The sequence below is a fragment of the Xenopus tropicalis genome, chromosome 8 (assembly GCF_000004195.4).
Source record: "Xenopus tropicalis strain Nigerian chromosome 8, UCB_Xtro_10.0, whole genome shotgun sequence".
Lineage (NCBI taxonomy): Eukaryota > Metazoa > Chordata > Amphibia > Anura > Pipidae > Xenopus > Xenopus tropicalis.
Genome location: NC_030684.2, coordinates 123,599,440 through 123,621,442, shown reverse-complemented (window position 1 = coordinate 123,621,442; position 22,003 = coordinate 123,599,440). Strand labels below are relative to the sequence as shown.

General features: G+C 39.3%; 3 protein-coding genes across 3 annotated transcripts; 2 read left to right on the top strand and 1 right to left on the bottom strand.

The window, feature by feature from the left end:
* The first annotated feature begins 354 nt into the window (after positions 1-354).
* On the top strand, positions 355-7,423 carry LOC116406825 (extracellular calcium-sensing receptor-like). The gene is made up of 5 exons (XM_031891758.1): positions 355-472; positions 3,033-3,177; positions 4,166-4,454; positions 6,990-7,286; positions 7,418-7,423. Exons 1-5 carry the CDS (start codon positions 355-357, stop codon positions 7,421-7,423), a joined length of 855 nt encoding a protein of 284 aa, XP_031747618.1.
* Positions 7,424-8,123: 700 nt separating this feature from the next.
* LOC100497489 (vomeronasal type-2 receptor 26) lies at positions 8,124-10,147 on the top strand. Its single transcript, XM_012968855.2, has 3 exons — positions 8,124-8,177; positions 8,458-8,581; positions 9,230-10,147. Exons 1-3 carry the CDS (start codon positions 8,124-8,126, stop codon positions 10,144-10,146), a joined length of 1,095 nt encoding a protein of 364 aa, XP_012824309.1. The 3' UTR covers position 10,147.
* A 6,388-nt stretch (positions 10,148-16,535) lies between these two features.
* LOC105948119 (vomeronasal type-2 receptor 26) lies at positions 16,536-18,526 on the bottom strand. Its single transcript, XM_031891756.1, has 2 exons — positions 18,508-18,526; positions 16,536-17,555 (listed from the first exon to the last, which is right to left on the bottom strand). Exons 1-2 carry the CDS (start codon positions 18,524-18,526, stop codon positions 16,636-16,638), a joined length of 939 nt encoding a protein of 312 aa, XP_031747616.1. The 3' UTR covers positions 16,536-16,635.
* Between the last annotated feature and the right edge of the window lie 3,477 nt (positions 18,527-22,003).

The following is a 22,003-nucleotide window of genomic DNA, read 5'->3' as shown; positions in this document are numbered from 1 at the left end:
AAGATTCAGCTGATTTCAGATGTTGCAAATCCTCAACTGAATTCTGGATGATGTACCTCCCTGCACCAAAGCACTCATGTAAGCATTTGGGAAGAAAAGAAGAGTTAAGCAAAATTTCTAGAAAAACTTTTAAAAACACAGATTTTGCCATTGTGTTTCACTGATGCTATATTCAGGCTGTACCTACAGAGGAAATTCACCCTCCCCAGCCAGTAAGGGCCTGTGCATACTCTAGAGGTCTACTGATGTGGACATTCTGAATACTCAAATGGCAGAGGTGAGTTTTTTAGTTCACCTTGGGTCCAATAACAGACTAAACAAGGAGGAGATGCCAAAGATCTGGAACAGGACTGAATGGAGCAGGTAAAGAAGCAGGACAGACTGGATCAACATGGAGCCACAGGAAAGACTGGAACAGGACTAAGCCACAGGCCAGAGTGGAGCAGTATGGATTTGGTGGAACAGCAAGAAAGTCTGGGTTGGGACAGGACAGCCAGAGCAGAAGGGCAGACTAGAGCAAGGGACAGGTCTCAGTGCTCAAGAAGCAATGACAGCTTCCAGAAAGTGATGAGATAGAAGGGTTTAAATAGGGCATACCCAGTTCTGATTGTCTAGCCCTAAATATCAATTAAGGCTGCTGAAATTTAGATACAGCGGAAAAGGCAGGTGAAATTCACCATTAACCATCTTGCTGCCTCCCGGTCCCAGTGGTTAGAGAAGGGCAGGAGGAGGTCCCTGGTTAACATCCCAGCAGATCCTTACACAAGAGTTCCCTCGGAAATCTTGTTCTAATAAGAGATAGATAGAGTGAGAAAGAAGGATCACCAAGAGTGAGTATGTATTACTCAGTACTGTACCCTGAAGACTTCCAGCATTATATAGAATAAGAACCACTTTATTTTCATGAAAAAGAATGGGACAGTACTAATTTATACATTGGACGGGTATACTCAAGTGCATTTTGATTAACCTCTTGGGCATATTAATTTTGATAATCCCCTTTTTGTGACATTTTGATACTGGGATATTGATTAATAATATATATGACAAAAGTAGATTTTTAACTGGTTGGTTATAGATTTATTTCAGTTATTAAATACAGTTACATAATATCTGACTCGGTCTCCCATCTTCATTGAATAATAGAAATATCTGAAGATACAGCGTGTAGTTAGCTTTTTTCTGGTAGTCACCAAGCAAAATGGATTGTCCCACAAAAGCCTGTCATAACCAGGAATATGTAACCTATTCCCCAAAGAAATCAAGCACAACTCCTGCATATAAATATAATTATCATTATTTTCATAATAATAACCTTATCATATTTATTTTAAATAATTATAACTTTCATACCATCCTGCCATCTGTCTTCCATAACCATGGTCATATATAAATCTCTCTGTATTTTAGCCAGTGGCTACTGCAAAGAGTGGGCTTGAGTAGGAGCCTTCTGTGACAAGGAGAGATTGTTTAGTCCCATTTATTGTGCTTGCACCAGTTATTATTTTGAGCATTACAACATTTCACCAAACTATGATAATGAAACAACTTAACTGAAGAGCTGTTCTTGTATGCGGTAAGCCATTATAACTAACAATTAATCTTATTCTCTATTTATATCATAAATAACTATCATAAATATCATTATATCATTAGTTACAATAGGCTTAGATATTATGATTGTTCAAGAACTCATCCAGGCCCCTCTTATAGGCAACAGAAGCTGCCATTAAAACATCACTAGGAAGGGCATTCCCCAACCTCACTGCCCTCACCGTGAGGAACCCCCTACGCTGCTTCAAATGGAAGCTCCGTTCCTCTAATCTATAGGGAGGGCCTCTGGTGCGCTGATTGCTTTTATGGGAAAAAAGAACATCCCCCATCTGCCTATAATCCCCTCTAATGTACTTGTACAGAGTAATCATGTCCCCTCGCAAGCGCCTCTTTTCCAGAGAAAACAACCTCAACCCTGACAGTCTAACCTCACAGTTTAACCCTTCCATCCCCTTTACCAGTTTAGTTGCAGTCTCTGCACTCTCTCCAGCTCATTAATATCCTTCTTAAGGACTGGAGCCCAAAACTGCCCCCATACTCAAGGTGAGGCCTTACCAGGGACCTATAAAGGGGCAGTGGAATCTGAAATTGTTGTACAGCACTGTGTACATAAGTAGTTCTATATAAATAAAAATATATGCATACATATATAATGCCAGTTGCTGTGCCGTGTGAACCACATGTTGTTCCAGAAGCAAAATTTTAAAAAACTACAGTTTATTGCTCAATGCCACACAACTGCAGCTCTAATATTTGTATCCGGCACTACATATAGTAAAAGATGAGAGATGAAAGCTTCCCAATACTTCATGGTAGTGTTCATTACTTTTCATATCCTGGTGATCTTACATTACTTTCCCTATGGGTCCTGCCAGCTGAACACTGCCCCTCAGAGATAGGGCCTTACTAGGTTTGTATGAATATTACATGCAAATCTATATAATATACAGGTATCGGACCCATTATCCGGAAACCCATTATCAAGAAAGCTCCTAATTACGGAAAGCCTGTGTCCCATAGACTCCATTATAATCAAATAATTCAGATTTTTAAAATTGATTTCCTTTTTCTCTGTAAAAATAAAACTGTACCTTGTATTTGATCCTAACTAAGATATAATTAATCCTTATTGTATGCAAAACAATCCTATTGGATTCGATTCATGTTTTATTTGTTTTTTAGTAGACTTAAGGTATGAAGATCCAAATTACGGAAAGACCCCTTATCCGGAATACCCTTGGTCTCGAGCATTCTGGATAAAGGGTCCTATACCTGTACAAATAAAGAACAGTACATAAAAAATAATGCAATGATGGCATATAGAACAGTATATGTGATTTCCATTTCACTTGACTTTGTTTACAGCATACATTCCTTGGCTTAAATGAATATGTATTTAAAGCCTATCTACTTTCGCCACTTGTATTTATTCCTCACGCTGTTATGGTATAAAGATGGCATATGTAACACTTCTTTAGAAGGGTGCAGACTGTTTGCTGAAGATGCCATTGGCTATTCTCAGGCTGGAGAAATCACATTAGGAGGTCTGTTTTCTGTCCATATGGGAGTATTTGCACCTTCTGTAACCTATAGGGAAAGTCCAAAACCTTTACAGTGTGTCAGGTAAGTTTCTCTTGTTTCATTTTGCAAATGAAAAAAGCATAAAACAATTTGGCATAAGTATGTTATTAGAATTATTAAAATGCCTGTGTAGCTGGGTTAATTTACAATTGTGAGTGTATGTGCGTGCTCTCTTTGCTTCCTACCCCCCTGGATAGTAAACTGAAATGTATTTTTTGTACACTGCTATGCCTTCCATTATCATGTATGGCAGGGATCCCCAACCTCATGAGCCACAATAAAATGTAAAAAGACTTGGAGAGCAACACAAGATTGGCTATTAGGGGCCTCTATGCACACTATCAGCTTACAGGGGGCTTTATTTGGTAGGAAATCTTGTTTTTATTCAACCAAAACTTGCCCCCAAGTCAGGAAATAACCCCTTGGTTTGGGGGCACTGAGAGCAACATCCAAGGGGCTGGGGAGCAACATGTTGCCCCTGAGCCACTGGTTGGGGATCACTGATGTAGGGCAAAGAAACAATGGCTTCTCACAATAAAGTGCGCCAATCTGATTATTTACACTAATGGTTTGCATGCTTGGAGAAGTGGTGTCTAACTCCAGGAATATAAATGAACCCTGGGGCAGGGGCAGTATCCACTTGTATAAACTTTTTTTCAACATGAGAAAAATAAATATAACTGCTAAAATTTCATTCTGCTATTTCATTCTAAATCAAAATGTGTTATAGTTATTATAAAGTAGTAATGGAACATTATTTTGTTTTCACTTTATCTTACCATTGATTCGCTGCTAATAAAATAGATAATGAGCTATGTATAAACATTCCTTCCCATCTTCACTGTTTTGGCTCAAGCAGGATACTGTTATGCAGGATTATCTGTGCATTGGTATTTGAATTAATGTTTAGCTAAAAATAACAATATTGATTAAAGCAATAGGAAAAATGTATGTTTAATTGTAAGCTCAGAAAAGTCTATGGCAAGTCCATAGAACAATTTTCAGCTGGGAATTTTTTACTTCTCTAAAGGTTTCACATCAGGTATTACCGGTTTCTCCTTGCCATGGTGTATGCCGTAATGGAAATTAATGCCTCAGGTGATCTATTGCCCAATATAACACTGGGCTTCATCCTCTATGATTCTTGCTACAATGAAGTACGATCATTAATTGGTACAAGATGGATTTTATCAGGGAAAATAAATGCACCAAATTTTGATTGCAATAAGCATAACATACCATTGGCTATTATTGGCGACATGCCCTCTAAGGCCTCAGTGCCTGTAGCCAGGATCTTGGGATTGTACAGATATCCACAGGTATGTAATTAATTGCACAGAACTAAAAAAACGAAAAATACTCACTGGATTATATAAATAGGGAGAATAATGTTAAAGCCTTTGTAAATAGTTCTAATATACCTACTGGCAATGCTTGAGTATGGGGGCAGTGTTGGGCTCCAGTCCTTAAGAAGGATATTAATGAGCTGGAGAAAGTGCAGAGACTGCAACTAAACTGGTAAAGGGGATGGAAGATTTAAACTGTGAGGTTAGACTGTCAGGGTTGGGGTTGTTTTCTCTGGGAAAGTGGCACTTGCGAGGGGACATGATTTCTTTTTACAAGAACATGAGGGGGGGTTATTGGCAGATAGGGGTTGATCTTTATGGTGAGGGCAGTAAGGTTGGGGAATGCCCTTCCTAGTGATGTTGTGATGGCAGATTCTATTAATTCCTTTAAACGTAGTTTGGATGACTTCTTGAACAAGTAAAATATCCAAGTATATTGAGTTCTTAAGATCTACAGTTAGTTAGTATACAGTAGGTATCTGTAAATATAGTTTATAAAATGATATAATTGAGCATATTGATAGGTCTGTATTGAGGTTCATTGGAAAAGTTTGAACTAGATGGTCTTTTGTCTTTTTTCAACCCAAATTAACTATGTAACTATTTAATGTACATATTAATTATGCTGAAACACGAATTCAGTCTAATGGGTGCAATTAATACTGAAATGTTTGTATACGGGACTGCAATCTTCGATGCTGCACTAAAGTACATACGAATACATATGGACATAAACCATCCATGGCCCATTAGTAAAAAGGTGGAAGGGTTTGTTAAGATTATTCAGTGTCCACTGTGGCCATGAATGATGTTAGGTCAGGCTGTACAGTGGCAAACCATAGAACTTGGTGGAGAAGCAGGCAGAATGTAAAGGGTTAGATTGATACTTCTGCCACATGACATTTACTCCAAGGAATGTTGGGAGTTTGCAATTTTTCTTCTGTGCACTGAATTCACTTCCTAAAAGTTTTAGGCATTATTCTAGAGTGGGGTGTATATAATAGGGCAATGTGACTAGGCCTTTAGGGACTAGGAGATCATTAAGACCTTGCTTGCACAAGGCTGTTCAAAAATCTAAGTTTATTAAAATTATAATAAAATTAAATATTATACAATTATATTATAAAATTGAAGTTATTATAGCCTAAAACATAGTTGAAATATAATTAAACAAACTGAAGAAAGAATTACTCAATGAAAAATCTAACCATGAGTTCTTGTTACTTCAGATGGTGCTGTTTATTAGATTTATTAAACTAGGCCTTAGGGTGGCCCCACATCTGTTCCCTTGAGACCTTGGCTTCTTCTTTAAGATATTTTCCCAGGCAGTAATGGCTAAGGCAGGCATGTACTTTCACAAGTGGGTGTGCAAAAAGGTGCAAAAGGTGCAAAAAGATGTATGTATTAGAAATTCAGTGTATAATCATTGGACAGTCATGGTGTTTACTAAGAATGGAGATATATATATAGATATTAACAGACACCTTCAAAGCCCAACTGAAATGCCCCTTAAGGCATATTAACTGTATATTGGATTCACATATTGCTCAATTCAACTGCATACTGCTAAATGACCAGAAAACAGTTATGAGGCCAAGAATTCATTGCTCAATCATTAAGTAAGTTGCCAGCCTGGGGCCAAAACTACGGCACTGGGAGCATTCCTTAAGGGCTCTGGCACATGGGGAGATTAGTCGACCGCGACAAAACTCCCTGTTCGCGGGCGACTAATCTCCCCGAGTTGCCTTCCCCTGCCATCCCACCGGTGACACTGCAAGTCGCCGGTGGGATGGCACACGTGGCGGCGTGATCGCCGAAAAAGACTTGCGAGGCTTTTTCGGCGATTTGCGCAAAATCGCGCCGCCGCGTGTGCCATCCCACCGGCGACTTGCAGTGTCGCCGGTGGGATGGCAGGGGAAGGCAACTCGGGGACATTAGTCGCCCGCGAACAGGGAGTTTTGTCGCGGGCGACTAATCTCCCCGTGTGCCAGAGCCCTAAGAGAATTTCCTCTCTGCCTCATGCATAATCACACCATCACTGGATACAGAGATTGCTTAATTAAAAGTCAAACAAGAGCAGAATTGGAATGTTGCCATTTATTCCTATTCTTTAGTTTGCCCAATGAGTGTGGCTGCCAATGAGAATAAGGGAAAAAGGGGACAAAAAGCACCAGTCCAATTAAAGTGAGAAGTAAAAACAACTTCCTGACTAGAGGAATGGTATTAACACAAAATAGATAGCATTACACCAAATCTTAATTTAATCTTAGATTAAAGTGCAAGCAAGGGCCCAGTTGAAAAGGAGGTAAGAAGTGTGGGGGGATGAATAAATGGAAGAGACTTAAGATGCATAAAAATGCTGTCCTCGGGAAGAACTATAGCTGTTCTTACATTCATGCAAACAGAAAGGAGAGTATCAGTGGTGCCTACCACCACAATGACCGCACTATTATTCATTTTTCCATATGACTATGTATTTGTGTGATATTTATTATTATAATTCAACAGGTTAGCTATGCTTCAGGCACACCTCTACTGAGTGATAAAATACAGTTCCCCTCATTCCTTAGAACATTAAATAATGGTGATTATGAAGGGTATGCTATTGGTAAGCTATTGCAGTACTTCAACTGGACCTGGGTGGGGATAATATTTTCAGACAATGACTTGGGGAGAGCAGGTCTTCAAATGATTACAAAAGGACTTGAAAGTTATGGTGGATGTACTGAATTTCAAGAGATACTACCAATAGTGCCCTCCATGGAGTCTGTGTTCCGCATCATTAATGTTGTTAAAAAGTCCAAGGCAACAGTGATCCTTTTAATCTGCACCATAGAAAACCTAGTCTCTTTAATGGAACAGGCTTCTTTTCACAATATCACTGACAAAGTGTGGGTGGGAACATCAGGCTGGGTCATTACTTCTGACTTCCCTAGGACTGACATCTTAACAACCTTAAATGGGAGCCTTGGATTAGCGGCTCAAAAGGGGAAAATTCCAGGCTTTAAGCAGTTTCTTTATAGCATCCATCCTTCCAGATTCCCAGATGATCCTTACATGAAGACATTTTGGGAGAATGCTTTTCACTGTATTTGGCCAGGAAATGATGCAGTCAATAATACATCTCCAGCACTGCTTAAAGAAGACATTGTTTGGTGCACAGGAGAGGAGAGACTGGACAGTATTGATCCCAATATATATGATGTCTACAACTTTAAATATACATACAAAGTGCATAATGCAGTCTTTGCAGTAGCTCATGCTTTGCACCAGATGAAGAACTGTGTCCCAGGGAAAGGGCCTTTCAAGAATGGATCTTGTGCTGATATTTATAACCACCGGCCTTGGCAGGTACTGTATACTGACAGACATACATGTATGATGGTTCTACAGGGGCTACAGTACATTATTCCCTTTATAAATATATAATAATAAATAAATAAATAAAATAATAATATAAGATAATAATTTTTGGATAAATCTTGAAATCTGAGTTCAGAAAATGGTGAATTTTTCCCTCCTAGCTGCTTCATTACATCAAGATAATTGATTTCAACAACACAGCAGGGGAAAGAATATTTTTTGATCAGAATGGGGATGTTCCTATCTTTGTGGATATTGTGAATTGGCAGCTATTCCCCAATGGAAGCAATCAGTATGTTCATATTGGCAGTTTTGATGCTGGAGCTCCAAAGGGTCAGGAAATCAATATTCAGCTAAACAAGATTTTATGGAATGTAGAAAAGAGTCAAGTAAGTATAACTGAACCTTAGAAGGTACAAAAGCAGAAGTTTAAGCTTACATTAGAAATGAAATACATGTATGTTTACATTGTACATTTGAATCTAGTGCTAGGCCTCCTTTTTGTTGGTGGCCAAAACATAGAACCACGCAAGGCACCAGAAACAATGTTCTAAACTGTTTAGAAAAAGCAACTGATTCATATAATTTTTTTAATAAATGTTTCTTTAAACAGATCCCTGTCTCAGTTTGCAGTGATCCATGCTCCAAAGGCTACAGAAGAGCTGCAATTCAGGGGCAGAAGATCTGCTGCTTTGATTGCCTGCCATGTTCTGAAGGAGAGATTCTCAACCCAAAAGGTGTTTAATGTTAACGTTTTTATTATATGATTTTTTTTCTGCCAGCCAACATCCCCACAAATCCACCAGAACAATACAGGTAAATTATTGTTGGGAATGGTAAAAATCATTCAACTTTCCAAAGCGACAGAATTTACTGTACAAGAGAATATTTCCATCTACAAAGTGTGACATGTTGGCCCCGGCACTGAAGTTCCCTCTGTGCCTGAACTATTCAAGTCATTAATCAGGACAGCTTACTAGTTCAATGTAGGCTTTAAGCAAGTCAACCAAGTCACCATCCTTTTTACCACTGCATGGGGACCAAATGATAGCATCCCTTATCTACAGTACATGTGATGAGGAAATGCATCATACACTGGACTATTCCAGATTAGCAGTTCTACCCATGTATGGCTAGCTTTAATATCTATACATGCTTTAAAACACTAATTGAAAGCATTTTGTATAATATAAGTTACACAGTCCATCAAGCTCAACCCCAGTTTCTTTTAGATGACAGTGAATGTCTCAAGTGCCCAGAAGACCTGATAGCAGAAAATTTAAGTATTTAAGTACTTCTAGAGGCAGAGAATGAGGGGGCCCACCTCCTGGGGCATTCGTACTGTGCCTTCTTCTCTCTGTATAACATTGTTTCTGTTATTCTAGATGACACTGAATGTCTCAAGTGCCCAGCAGACAAATGGCCTGATAGCAGAAAAGAAGAGTGTCTTCCAAAGCTCATTCAGTTCCTTTCTTATGAAGAGACACTGGGCTCCGCTTTAGCTTGTATTTCAGTCTTGTTTTGTCTCCTCACATTTTCAGTGTTCTGCCTGTTTATAATCAAAAGAAATACCCCCATAGTGAAGGCAAATAACAGAGATCTCAGTTACCTACTTCTCATCTCCCTCATGTTTGGCTTCATGTGTTCCTTGGCATTCATTGGCAGACCCAACCGGATAATGTGCATGATACGCCAGGTCATGTTTGCTGTCATTTTTTCACTTTGCGTTTCTACCATACTAGCAAAGACTATCACTGTCATAATGATATTTAGTGCTACAAATCCAAACAGTAAACTCAAGACATTGGTAGGATTCAGAATTCCTATCTATATTGTCCCTGTATGCGCAATGGTCCAGATAATTCTGTGCATTGTTTGGTTGGCTCAAGCAGCTCCATTTGCAGAGTCCAATATGGCAGCAGAAATAGGAATAATAGTGATTGAGTGCAATGAGGGGTCCAGGGTGTTATTTGCTTGTGTCTTGGGGTACATGGGTCTCTTAGCTTCCATTAGTTTATTTGTTGCCTTTCTGGCTAGGAAGCTCCCTGACACATTTAATGAGACCAAGTTCATTACATTCAGTATGTTGGTATTTGCCAGTGTTTGGGTGACATTTATACCTGCTTATCTCAGTACCATGGGGAAACAGACAGTGGCAGTAGAAATCTTTGCCATTCTCTCTTCAAGTGCCGGGCTTCTTGTTTGCATTTTTTTCCCAAAATGCTATATAATATTACTGCACCCAGAAATGAACAGTAGAGAATATATTACAAGGAGAAATGGTAAGAATCAGGAGATATGATTAGGACTATGGCCATCTTATACATACAACATATTGTGACAGGAGTCTAAAGGCTGCCCATGTATGGGCACAAATGATGGACCTGCTCGACCAACATCTGGCCTGAAATTGGGCAGATCTCCATAGGGTAGGTTTGATTTTCCCGTTGGGTCGTGGACCACATCAGCTCATTGATGTGGTCCCCAAACCGTCAGCGGCTATTGGGCCAAACGACCGAATTAGGTAGGAATATTGGGAGAAGATACACTAGCTTGGCGATCTCACCATTGTAAGATCAGAAGATTTAGGACTCAGATGAGCAAATGTTGATTTTCATGTGACAGTATGCTGATTTTGTTTAGTGTTCCAGGCTAAAAGTTGTAGTGCATTATGATGTTTAAAGAATAAAACCCAGGTGAAGACCTGGTGACTACTAACTACTTTACCGTATGGTCTCATCAAAAGCTATTCTTACCACATTAAACCTCCTCCCTTACATTTTACCCACAGGTTAAATCCTTAAAAGTATCAATTTGCCCTGATTTAAAGGTGATTTCTCTTTGCTCACACTATTGGGTTTACTTAGACTTGCACTGCAGACAAAATCAAACCTTTAAATTCAACGAATCATGATTTTCAGTGACTACACATCTATGCAACTTGTATTAATCACCATGGTCTCAGTGGAAGCAGTCACACACACTATTTTTTACAGTCTAGGCAGTTGACTCTTTCATTTTCTGCATGATTTCCATACCATGCACGTTATCGGTAATCACCTCACACATCATACAAGTATATGGTTTATATAGGTATTAAGAACCAAAGTCATCAAGCATCACTCTGCAAGAGCATCGCATTATCTAGGATGCTACCACATATGCCAACGCTTTGTACCGAGAAACAACCAATGTCAGAGTGATCCAATATAATTCTTCAGTTATTGGAAAATTGAAGGGGTACTGGCAATTTTTTATTTTACGGAGGGACTGTTGATATTTGAAAATTGATTGGACAGTAAAAAAGGAAATCTGTCATTGGATGGGCCAGACAGATAATAATTCTTTATTAACCAAGTAAATGTCTTTAGTCCCATCATACAACAATTTCAACCAATTACAACCTTTCTTTTCATCTATGTACACAATAGGGTCAATCACCAAGTAATGCCTGTAAAGGAGGATAAATGTAAAAGCCTTAGGCGTTCAATACCAAGTAGGAATGAAGTATCTACCCCGAAGGTCATACAATCTATGAATTATGTGACTTGATCATCAAAGTGTCCGTGAGTTACTTGCTACATGTAAGGAAATGGATTATTATCTATCTATGTAAGGAAATAAATTCTATCACTAACAGATAAAACATCTCCTATTTAAACATGCACTAGAATGATATAAGGATGCCTTAAACGTCAGGGGTGTCATTTACTAACTCGAGGGCAGGTAGAAAAGTACAAAAAAACTGTTGCAATCCACTGTGTTAATTGCACTATGCATTCTGCCCTAAAGATAGAAGGATTGTTGTAGAGACCTGTGTTTGCCCAATAATTATGGTGATATGTGGCCATGGCACTCAGCAGCTCTGTATTTATAAGGGTCAGGGCTGTGATGGTATCACTCCAACTTGCAGCGCAGCAGTAAAGCATAACTGCAGTTCATCAGGAAACAAGTCACAGGCTTGGCACCCTGGGACATGTAGAACATGGTAAGCCCCATGTGACATTTCAAAATTAAATATAACAATTTCAATGCAGGATTCTGCTGTAAAAGGTTTATTAACTGATGCACCCCCCAGTGGCAGTAAGCACCATTTTCCTTTAAAATGGTTGGTTTGTAATGGGAGTGTCACTCTTGCCGTTTAAGTAAACTTTCACATTAGCTTTCCCCCAGTTTTTGTAACAAGATATAACTGCACTACTCCACTCCAAATGGCCTTTCTAGAAACTTTGCCCAATATTCCAACAGACCAACAGTCCTATCTAACTGCATGTGGTCATTTGTGGTTCCCCCTCACTCCATTGTTCTAGCAACCAAGCTGCCAAAAAAGGGGGACAAATACAGATCTACTGTGGCCCATTACTTCTCAGTATATTACCCATCACCATTACCTAAAGAAGTACACACTGAAGCAAAAATGTTGGTGTAAATTGGGCCACAGCTTTATTGATACAAATGTATTAATGAACTTATACAACATTATTCCAACAGCTGCAGGTACAGCGGCAGGAACATCCCTAATTGGCAAGTGTCTCCTTCTGTGGGAGCTTAACTCACCAAGGTTAAAGTTCCTTATAGGCCATTCGCCATAACCCCACCACCCACTCACTGTTAATGGGTCACCGCCCCAGCACGGCCAGTGCTTGTTTAGTACCAGTTTGGAAATCCATTCTAACAATATTCAAGTCTATTGGGTTGAGGTGTACCCCATTTTTTCTTAGCAAAGAGCAGTTATGCTTCACCATCTCTCTATGCCTTAAAGCTATACCCCCAATCCTGTTTGTGAAAGCTGACACTGACATATTCATTTTTTTACATGCCTTATGAATCACTTTTTGGTTTCTCACACCCCACCATTGTTGTCTGGATATAATCTCTTACCAAACTACTTCTACTCCAACAATCAGGGCATAGCAAGAGGCCAAGTCCTGTTTTATGATCAACTCAACACTACAAACTCTTCTCATGTAATTCTCACCCGATAATTGGCAAAGATTTTGGGCCCTGCAGAGATACCAATATGTCTCCCAATAATATGAGACCACTGCATGCCATGTATTCCTGTCCATCTTATATGTACTTGGTCTAGCGGTAAGCCTAATTGGTGACCATAGGGATGTTTGGTAGTCTCTTAGAAGCCCAATATACATAGGAGTGCCCAAAATCCATACACAAGCAGGAGGGAGACCTGGTTGAATTGACCAAACAAAATAAATAAATAAATAAATAAATAAAGAGAACATTCAATAATCACATTAAAGGGGACAAATGTAAGTTCTATAATGGTCAGATTGCCACCTACCAATGCACTTCAGTTTTTTAGGTGTTAAGCCCATTTGATTGGCTTCTGCTATATTTGCGAAACTGCGAAAATGGTGCGGCAAAAAGATTGTCGAATGTATCAAATTGCCATGTGCGTCATTTTTGTAATGCTCCCTTAAAAAAAATAAGGGTATTTTTTTACGTGTCAATTTTTTTTTATGTGCGCAAAATTTTTTGTCGCACACCACATTTTTCTGCTGCAAATTTTTGTGCCCGTTTTATTAAATATCCACCAGTCGTCCAAAAAACAAAAATATCACAAATTGATCACAATTTCCCACCTTTCTTGTGTAGGAATGAAAAATACAGTCTCCTGTTACCCCTATAGGTATTTGTGTGCAAAACCAGACAAGGAACATGAATCTCATTAGCTAAGCAGATTAACTGGGAATAAGCATGTATTGCCCCTTTTACACTGGTGTGCCACAGTAGGAGCCCATGTTATAACAGTTTTACATTGTCTTTGGTACAACGAAAATGTTTTTTCTATTCAACTGATTTAGTATTCACTGAATACTTTTTAACTTATCTTTTAACATTGTATGTATGCTGACAATTTATTATGTATAAAATTCCTTTTCCATCTCTTGTGCTAATTATTCTCTACAACCTGCCATTGCTAGTATTACAGTATAATTGTAAGGGAAATATAATTCAAATTAAAGATTCCTTCTTGGTTAGTAACCTACTGGTTTAAAATCAAATGAATGTTCTCAGTGGGTCCAAAGTTTTGTAACTGTTATAACCTTTGATATATTTTGTTGTTTTCATGACACACCATAAACAACAGGGCTCATTAATGTGCCCAAGTGCAGGTGTAGTCCCTGCATATTCCTCTCAGCCACTTAAGTGTAAACCACTTTCATTAAACGTACTTGTGTCAAAATGTGCTACTTGCACTCCCAGCTTAACACTGTTTGTTACTCCTGCCTTCCATTCCCAAATTGAGCACTGCTGTGCCTATTCAGGGACCCCTGAAGCTGCCGCAACCTCCAGACCAGGCAGTAGCTGCAGGGTTCCCTCAGCGCCCTGTCTCTGTTGCAGCAGTTCAGTTACACTGAATGGGATTTCTGTGTGCTGGGTGTTTTTCAATTACTAAATATATACAGTTCTTAATAAAACTTCCTAAACTTGTATCTCCAAAACTCTGCTATTTACATAGTTACATATTCAATCCTGTGAGAAAATCAGCTTTTGGCCATAATTTCATATATATGTAGGGGAGCTGTGTACACTTGTGTCTCCTCTGTATTGTTACTGTGCAAGGAGGAGGAGCCCCCACCCTCTGTGTGAGCTGACAGGAAGGAAGTGAGAGGGAAGGGCTGCTGGAAACAAAGAAGCAGAGAGAGACAAGCAGGGTGCTGGGAGCTCACACATTGTTCTGTATAAGAAAGGAATTGGGAACCCCCCAGTGGCAAAAAGCATGCTCTTTTAGGGTGCGGGAGGAAAGGGGGTCCCTGTCAGGGCTCTGAAGAACAAAGCGTGCTCTTCTCAGGGCACGGAAAGCCAAAGGGAGACATACCGCCCAACTGTCCCACTTTCTGCGGGACAGTCCCGGTTTTGGCAGCGCGTCCCGCTGTCCCGGATAGTTCCATGAATGTCCCGCATTTCCGTAATGCGGGACATTCATGGAACTATCCCGACAGCGGGACGCGCTGGCTGCAGTCAGGCGTTACTCCTCTTCTTCAGCGTCTCCTCTATATGCGGCTCCTTGTTCGGCGGAGCCAGGCCTTTTATAAGGTTGCGCCCGTGCGTATTGACGTCACACGCACGGGCACAACCTTATAAAAGGCCTGGCTCCGCCGAACAAGGAGCCGCATATAGAGGAGACGCTGAAGAAGATGCTTCAGCAGCCAGCAGCAGCCAGCAGCATGTATGGAGGCACTGTATGGGGGGGGGCTACTCTGTATGGGGGGCACCTGTGTATGGGTGGGGCTACTCTGTATGGGGGGCACCTGTGTATGGGGGGGCTACTCTGTATGGGGGGCACCTGTGTATGGGGGGGGCTACTCTGTATGGGGGGCACCTGTGTATGGGGGGGGCTACTCTGTATGGGGGGCACCTGTGTATGGGGGGCACCTGTGTATGGGGGGGGGCTACTCTGTATGGGGGGCACCTGTGTATGGGGGGGCTACTCTGTATGGGGGGCACCTGTGTATGGCGGGGCTAATATGTGGGGGGGGCACCTGTGTATGGATGGGGGCAAAACTGGTACTTAGTTATAACTCACTTATAACTGACTGCCTTCTCTCTATATTTGTATTTATATGTAGGAGTTGCTATATTGTTTTCCTTAGGTAGTACAGTATGAGGGTATAGCACATTTGCGTCTGATCCCGCCATTTCATCTATATAAAAGGAGTATTTTTTTTAATGGGGTGTGGTAATTGGGGCGTGGCCACAAAAGTGGGCATGGTCAAAAAAATTTGCCGCGCTGCGTGCGCCAAATCTTTTTGTCCCTCTTTTCATTTTTCAAATGTTCGAAGGTATGGGGAGACACTGAAGTACTTGCCACATAAGTGGGGATTCCCCCCTGTAGTTCGGAAAGTACCAGCTATATTATGTGAGTGAAGTTGCCCCTGGCTGGCAGGCTGTATCTATCTCTGAAAATTTAAAGGTATAGCGTCCTGCCAATAAATCCATCAACCTTTCCTGTGTGTGTTGTGGATCAGAGAAGTTTCCCAGGGAGGGGTACTGCAGTCCAACCTGCCCTGACCCTGGGTGGAGGCACGCCATTTATCAGTGTACCTGCCCTTCCATATAGCGAGGGCACAGAGCTCCTGTAGCGCCACACGCAAGTGAATGCATGCTAGATCTCATGCAGTAGTGAAAGAGGCCTACATATATTTCTTATTTTTTTTAGGATGTATAATAAAAGAACAGGACAGAACAGTGAACATTTTATTACATTACCCCAGTGTATTTTGTTTTTGCAAAACACCCCATAGACAATATATAATATTATATCCTCATGTTTCAGATACATGGTACATTCCAAGATGAAGCAGGAGAACACTCTAAAGTAGAAGAGTTCAAAACAAATGAATGCTTTTTACTTTTAAACTGAATATGTTGGCTCATATATAAGTATGGGATCCCTTATCTGGAAACTCATTATCCAGAAAGCACTGAAGTACGGAAAGCCCGTCTCCCATAGACTCCATTTTAATCAAATAATATAGAATTTTAAAACTGATTTCCTTTTTCTCTGTAGTAATAAAACAGTACCTTGTAATTGATCCCAATTAAGATCTAAATAATCTGTATCAGATGCAAAACAATCCTATTGGGTTTAATTAATGTTTTATTGATTTTTTAGTAGACTTAAGGTCTGGAGATCCAAAATACGGAAAGACCCCTTGTCCGAAATACCCTTGGTCCCGAGCAGTCTGGATAACAGATCCTATATCTGTATAATGTAAAGTGTAAAGATGAATGTTTCAGAACCCATAATGTGGGGAATCAATGCCTATTGTATCCCTTGCTTTCTAGCATTTCTCCCTGTGATGTACTGTTTGCTGTTCATTTCTGGGTGCAGTAATATTGTATAACATTTTGGGGAAAAGATGCAAAAAAGACACCCAGCACTTGAAGAGAGAATGGCAAAGATTTCTACTGCCACTGTCTGTTTCCCCTTGGTACTGAGATAAGCGGGTATAAATGTCACCCAAACACTGGCAAATACCAACATACTGAATGTAATGAACTTGGTCTCATTAAATGTGTCAGGAAGCTTCCTAGCCAGAAAGGCAACAAATAAACTAACGGAAGCTAAGAGACCCATGTACCCCAAGACACAAGCAAATAACACCCTGGACCCCTCATTGCACTCAATCACTATTATTCCTATTTCTGCTGCCATATTGAACTCTGCAAATGGAGCGTCTGTGGTCAGCCAAACTATGCATAGAATTATCTGAATCATGGTACACACTGGGACAATATAAATGGGTATTCGTAGTCCCACTAGTTTCTTTAGTTTACTGTCTGGATTTGTAGCACTAAATATCATTACGACAGTGATAGTCTTTGCTAGTATGGCAGAAACGCAAAGTGAAAAAATGACAGCAAACATGACCTGGCGTATCATGCACATTATCCGGTTGGGTCTGCCAATGAATGCCAAGGAACACATGAAGCCAAACATGAGGGAGATGAGAAGTAGGTAACTGAGATCTCTGTTATTTGCCTTCACTATGGGGGTCTTTCTTTTGATTATAAACAGGCAGAACGCTGAAAATGTAAGGAGACAAAACAAGACTGAAATACAAGCTAAAGTGGAGCCCAGTGTCTCTTCATAAGAAAGGAACTGAATGGGTTTTGGTAGGCACTCTTCTTTTCTGCTATCAGGCCATTTGTCTTCTGGGCACTTGAGACATTCACTGTCATCTAGAATAACAGAAATAATGTTATACAGAGAGAAGAAGGCACAGTACGAATGCCCCAGGAGGTGAGCCCCCTCATTCTCTGCCTCTAGAAGTACTTAAAGACACACTTTGAATATAGTTTGTGCTACTTTATTCTGTCCCTTCATTATAACATATGTTCATTTAATTATTGGATCGCTCAAGTATATCATTGTCTGCACATATCAATTAGGAGGCACAGAAAATTGGAACTACTTGCCTGACCACTAGATGATATTTGGATTACACATCTTTGGATCTGCATGCATTCATTTAACCATCACCAGGATCATTGAATTTAACTCAAATAGAATCAAAGTTTGGCCTTACTAAGAACCATACTTGATATATTATGATTCACACTACTTTATCATGTTATTATGGTGATGTCATGCTCATAAAGTGATATTATAATGGTAATATGTCTATAGAGTGATATATTCATGAATTAACATATTGTATACACGTTTCAGTAATGGAGGCCCCCCTTTTGATGGCTTTGTTGTTGTTTTTATGGGTTAGGGATTTTTAAACATATATGGAAATAACTGCAGGGAATCAATCTCCTGCTTAAGATCAATTGGCAACTTAGCGGTCCAGGTCTCCAGGAATAATGAGTGAACGAGGCACCAATCCTAAATGAGGATTTTTCATGGGATTGTGCTCTATTTTAATATAAATTCTGTATGTGTAACTGTAAGCCTTGGGCAAGTCCTTTGCATCTCTTGACAAGAGATATGTTTGTAAATTGCCCCAAAAAATCTAGTTGCAATCCCTTTAGTATAAATGGAACCATTGTATCTACTGTATTCCTTCTCATGCCTAAATACTGACAATCAGGAGAGTATTTTAGGGGCATGAAAGTATCTTTTAACTCACACAGTATTTAATTCACGTAGCTTTCATTTTACAGTTTATTTTACAGTTTATTTTACTGTAGACTCTTGGGGCCATGTTGGAACAGAGACAACTATGGGACACTCTTGGGGACCCTTTTGGGCTTAAATAACCGTTTACTAAAACCCTGCTTGAGTTCCTGAACTCAGGCAGGGTTTTGCTCCAGTTAGCTTGTTTTTTTGCTGAGTGGGGATTTTGAAAAGAATAAAAAGTTCAGCACCTTTCTTCCATGTACCTAGAATTAGTCTGGGACTCAGCTTCTCAACATAATAACTGGTTTTAAATTAACAGTAAAGTTGATTTTACTTAATAATTATATTGAAACGTATAGGCACCCCTGCAGTGGTAAATAACAATACCCCATAACACATTTGGACCATCGAGTGATACAGCTCCTTTATAAAGTGTTAACAACATAGATTGTAATGGCATCTGTATTATTCTTAGTTAAACATAGTTTGAATATTTTCCTTAAAAGGAATTATGTCTTAAACTATACCAGTTAAAATGAAGGAAATGAATGTGCCACTGAGGGCATCATAAGTAAGGCATCCTGTTCTGTTTATTTATACAAAAGAAGAATGGTAGTATTAAGATAAAATAAGAAGATTGTTTTGAACTGTATATTTTTTTTCTCAACCTTAATATCTATTATCCAATAACTAAATGCTAATGTTACAAACCATTTGGGTTGAGAATCTCTCCTTCAGAACATGGCAGACAATCAAAGCAGCAGATCTTCTGCCCCTGAATTGCAGCTCTTCTGTAGCCTTTGGGGCATGGGTCACTGCAAACCGAAACTGGGACCTATGAAGAAATGATAATAATTATGTATTTGACAGCCTGGGTATGATTCATTTCTAACTGATAAATAAATGGTAAATACAAAGTTCTTGAAAACAAATTAAATCTGCCCAATTCAGTTAAATTTCATAATCAGCATTTGGCCTACAGGCAGGATTGGCTTGTGGCCTGATAACACTGCTCTCTGCCGTCACTAAGGGGCCCATTTACTAACTCTTCTAACTTTTTAATTTCCTCAAATTGTATTTTTTAGCAATAAAAATCATGGATTGTACTAATTACTCTAAACCATAAAGAAATTATTTATTTATTAAATGAAAAAGCCACAAGACTACACCAAGCCACGCTCATGTAGAAGTTAATGGGAGCTGTCCGAGGCAAACTGTAACGATCTTCCTTTGCTTTGTGGTTTAAAAGGTTTTTTTTTAATTTTCTCATTTGTAAGAGAAATAAATTCTTATGAAAATTAGGATTTTGAGGTTTTCACATTTGATCCACTCTTTTTGTACTTTTTAGAAAAGGCTGTTAATAATTACTTGATTTTTTGATTAGTGAAAAATATTTTTTTCTTGTGGTTTCAGAAATCACTAAAATAAGAAGGTTGATAAATGCCCTGGCTTTAAAGTGATACTGATGCTAAAAACTAATTTTCAAAATATTAATGTACATTAAAAGTCACCGATAGGTCATGTTGATCATTTTTCACTACTAGAGCTGCTTCTGTAAGTAATTGTTACTTGAACGTCCTAAACCTGCAAATCTGACTGTCAGCCTGTCAGTTTTAGCTCCTAATGCTAATGGCCTACTGCAGCACAAATATGGCCGCCCCCTCATAGGGCAACATAGGGGATCAGACAGTTATTGTAAAAGCATTGGACAAAAATAAGGCAAAATAATAAATAGCATGCAAAGACAATGTTATGATAGATGTAAAAAAAGGTATAATTGCTGGTGTAAGTATCTATTTAACTCATTATTTGCTAACATAGTTCTCTACTTCCTTTGCTGTTGCCTAACTACACATCTCACCTTTACCTAGTAGGCTTCATGCTAAAAGTTTTTTGATGCAGCAAACACTGCCATCCCATAAATGATAATATTGGCAACCCTTTGATGCCACTTGCATGATTTACCAAAGTCCAATAAAACTTACTTGGCTGTGTCCTCCATTCCATAAAATCTTGTTTAGCTGAATACTGAGCCCCTCGCCATTTAGAGAGCCGGAATCAAAACTACCAATAGAGACATACTGATTACTTCCATTAGGGAACAGCTGCCAGTTCAAAATGTCCACAGACTGAGGGACATCCCCATTCTCATCAAAATATATTCTTTTTCCTGCTGTGTTGTTGAAGTCTACCTTTCTGAGGTAATGAAGCAGCTAGGAGAAAAGATGGCACTATTTGCATACTTTGTTTTCATAAAGTAAAAATAATGGAATACATTCCAGAGAGAGAGTTGCATTAAAAGAAGCAAGTGTTTTTGTTTTCTCTTGATTTTTTGCAATCTTACATATTGATGAACTTTGTGTGTCTGCAAGATTTACAAATGTAGCCACTGTTATACCAATTATCTTAAGAGACCTCAAATATGTTCCTTCAATGATTGCAGCTTAGCAAATGGCTTCAGAGAGAACTATCAGAGATAACTAGACATACCATTGCAGGACATTACAGCAAGACAACTTTGTCATGAGAATGCCTTGAAGGTAAATATTATTCTATTTTCGAGATGTGGATTTTGTGGCCCTCTAGCTGTTTCTAAATTAGGTTTGGGTTTTATGATGACACTGAAGGATAGAGGTTGGTCATCAATATTGTAGTTTCAATACTAATTGAAGTCATACATGATTTCATTGTTGTTAAATTTTATAGTTCATAATATGCCCCCTACTGCAATTTATAAGGGTATTACTAATCTGTGAGAACAGGGCTCTGACTATAGTGAAAACTTAAGGAAAGGAACTTTCACTGGGTTAGGATACCCTACTATTTTGATATCTGCTTGCCAGTCGGGTGCTCAGTCTCTAGCACCTGTTTTGAGCCAGTCACTCAAATTTTATCAAATGGATGGATACATTTGAGGCTAGAGTGGTCACGGTGCCCCACTACCTTGATTATTTTTCATTTGTTGCAAGTCGGTTTTGCAAGTCCAAGATAGACCAAATGGGAATAGAGTAAGAGTCTGTCTGCAAGAGCTGGGGGGTTATTGTTTCCCACTCTAATGTAATTTTTAATAAATTATAGGCCAGCTGTTTTGGTGTTTCACCAGTACAGTTTCCCTCCTGATATTTTGCTGGTTCAGGCAGGAGAAAATTAACTGGGGAGGATATTGCAGAGGGAGCTGATAAGTGTTATGGCCTATTCATAGTTTTCACTGTTTTGTTCGCAAAAGTTTGAGAGGAGCCGCAGGGTAGTTAACAAGCAATTAGTGAAAACGTCTGGGTGGTTTTGTAGTTCAGCACCAGGGTTTAGAGCTCGTCTCTCCATTTTATTTTTGGCCAGATGATGTGCACCTAAATGATGTAGGCCTGGATCAAAAGGGATCAAAACTTCAAACCCCTCATACGTTAAACTAAAACCAATTTACCAGGATGGGCAACACACCCAATCTCATGGTTTGGCAGAATAGCAGCTTTAAAAATGACTGTACTACCTAAATCTCTGTACCTATTTGAAACATTACCTGTGCCAATATCAGCCAACATATTAAAAGATATGCAGGCCTCAT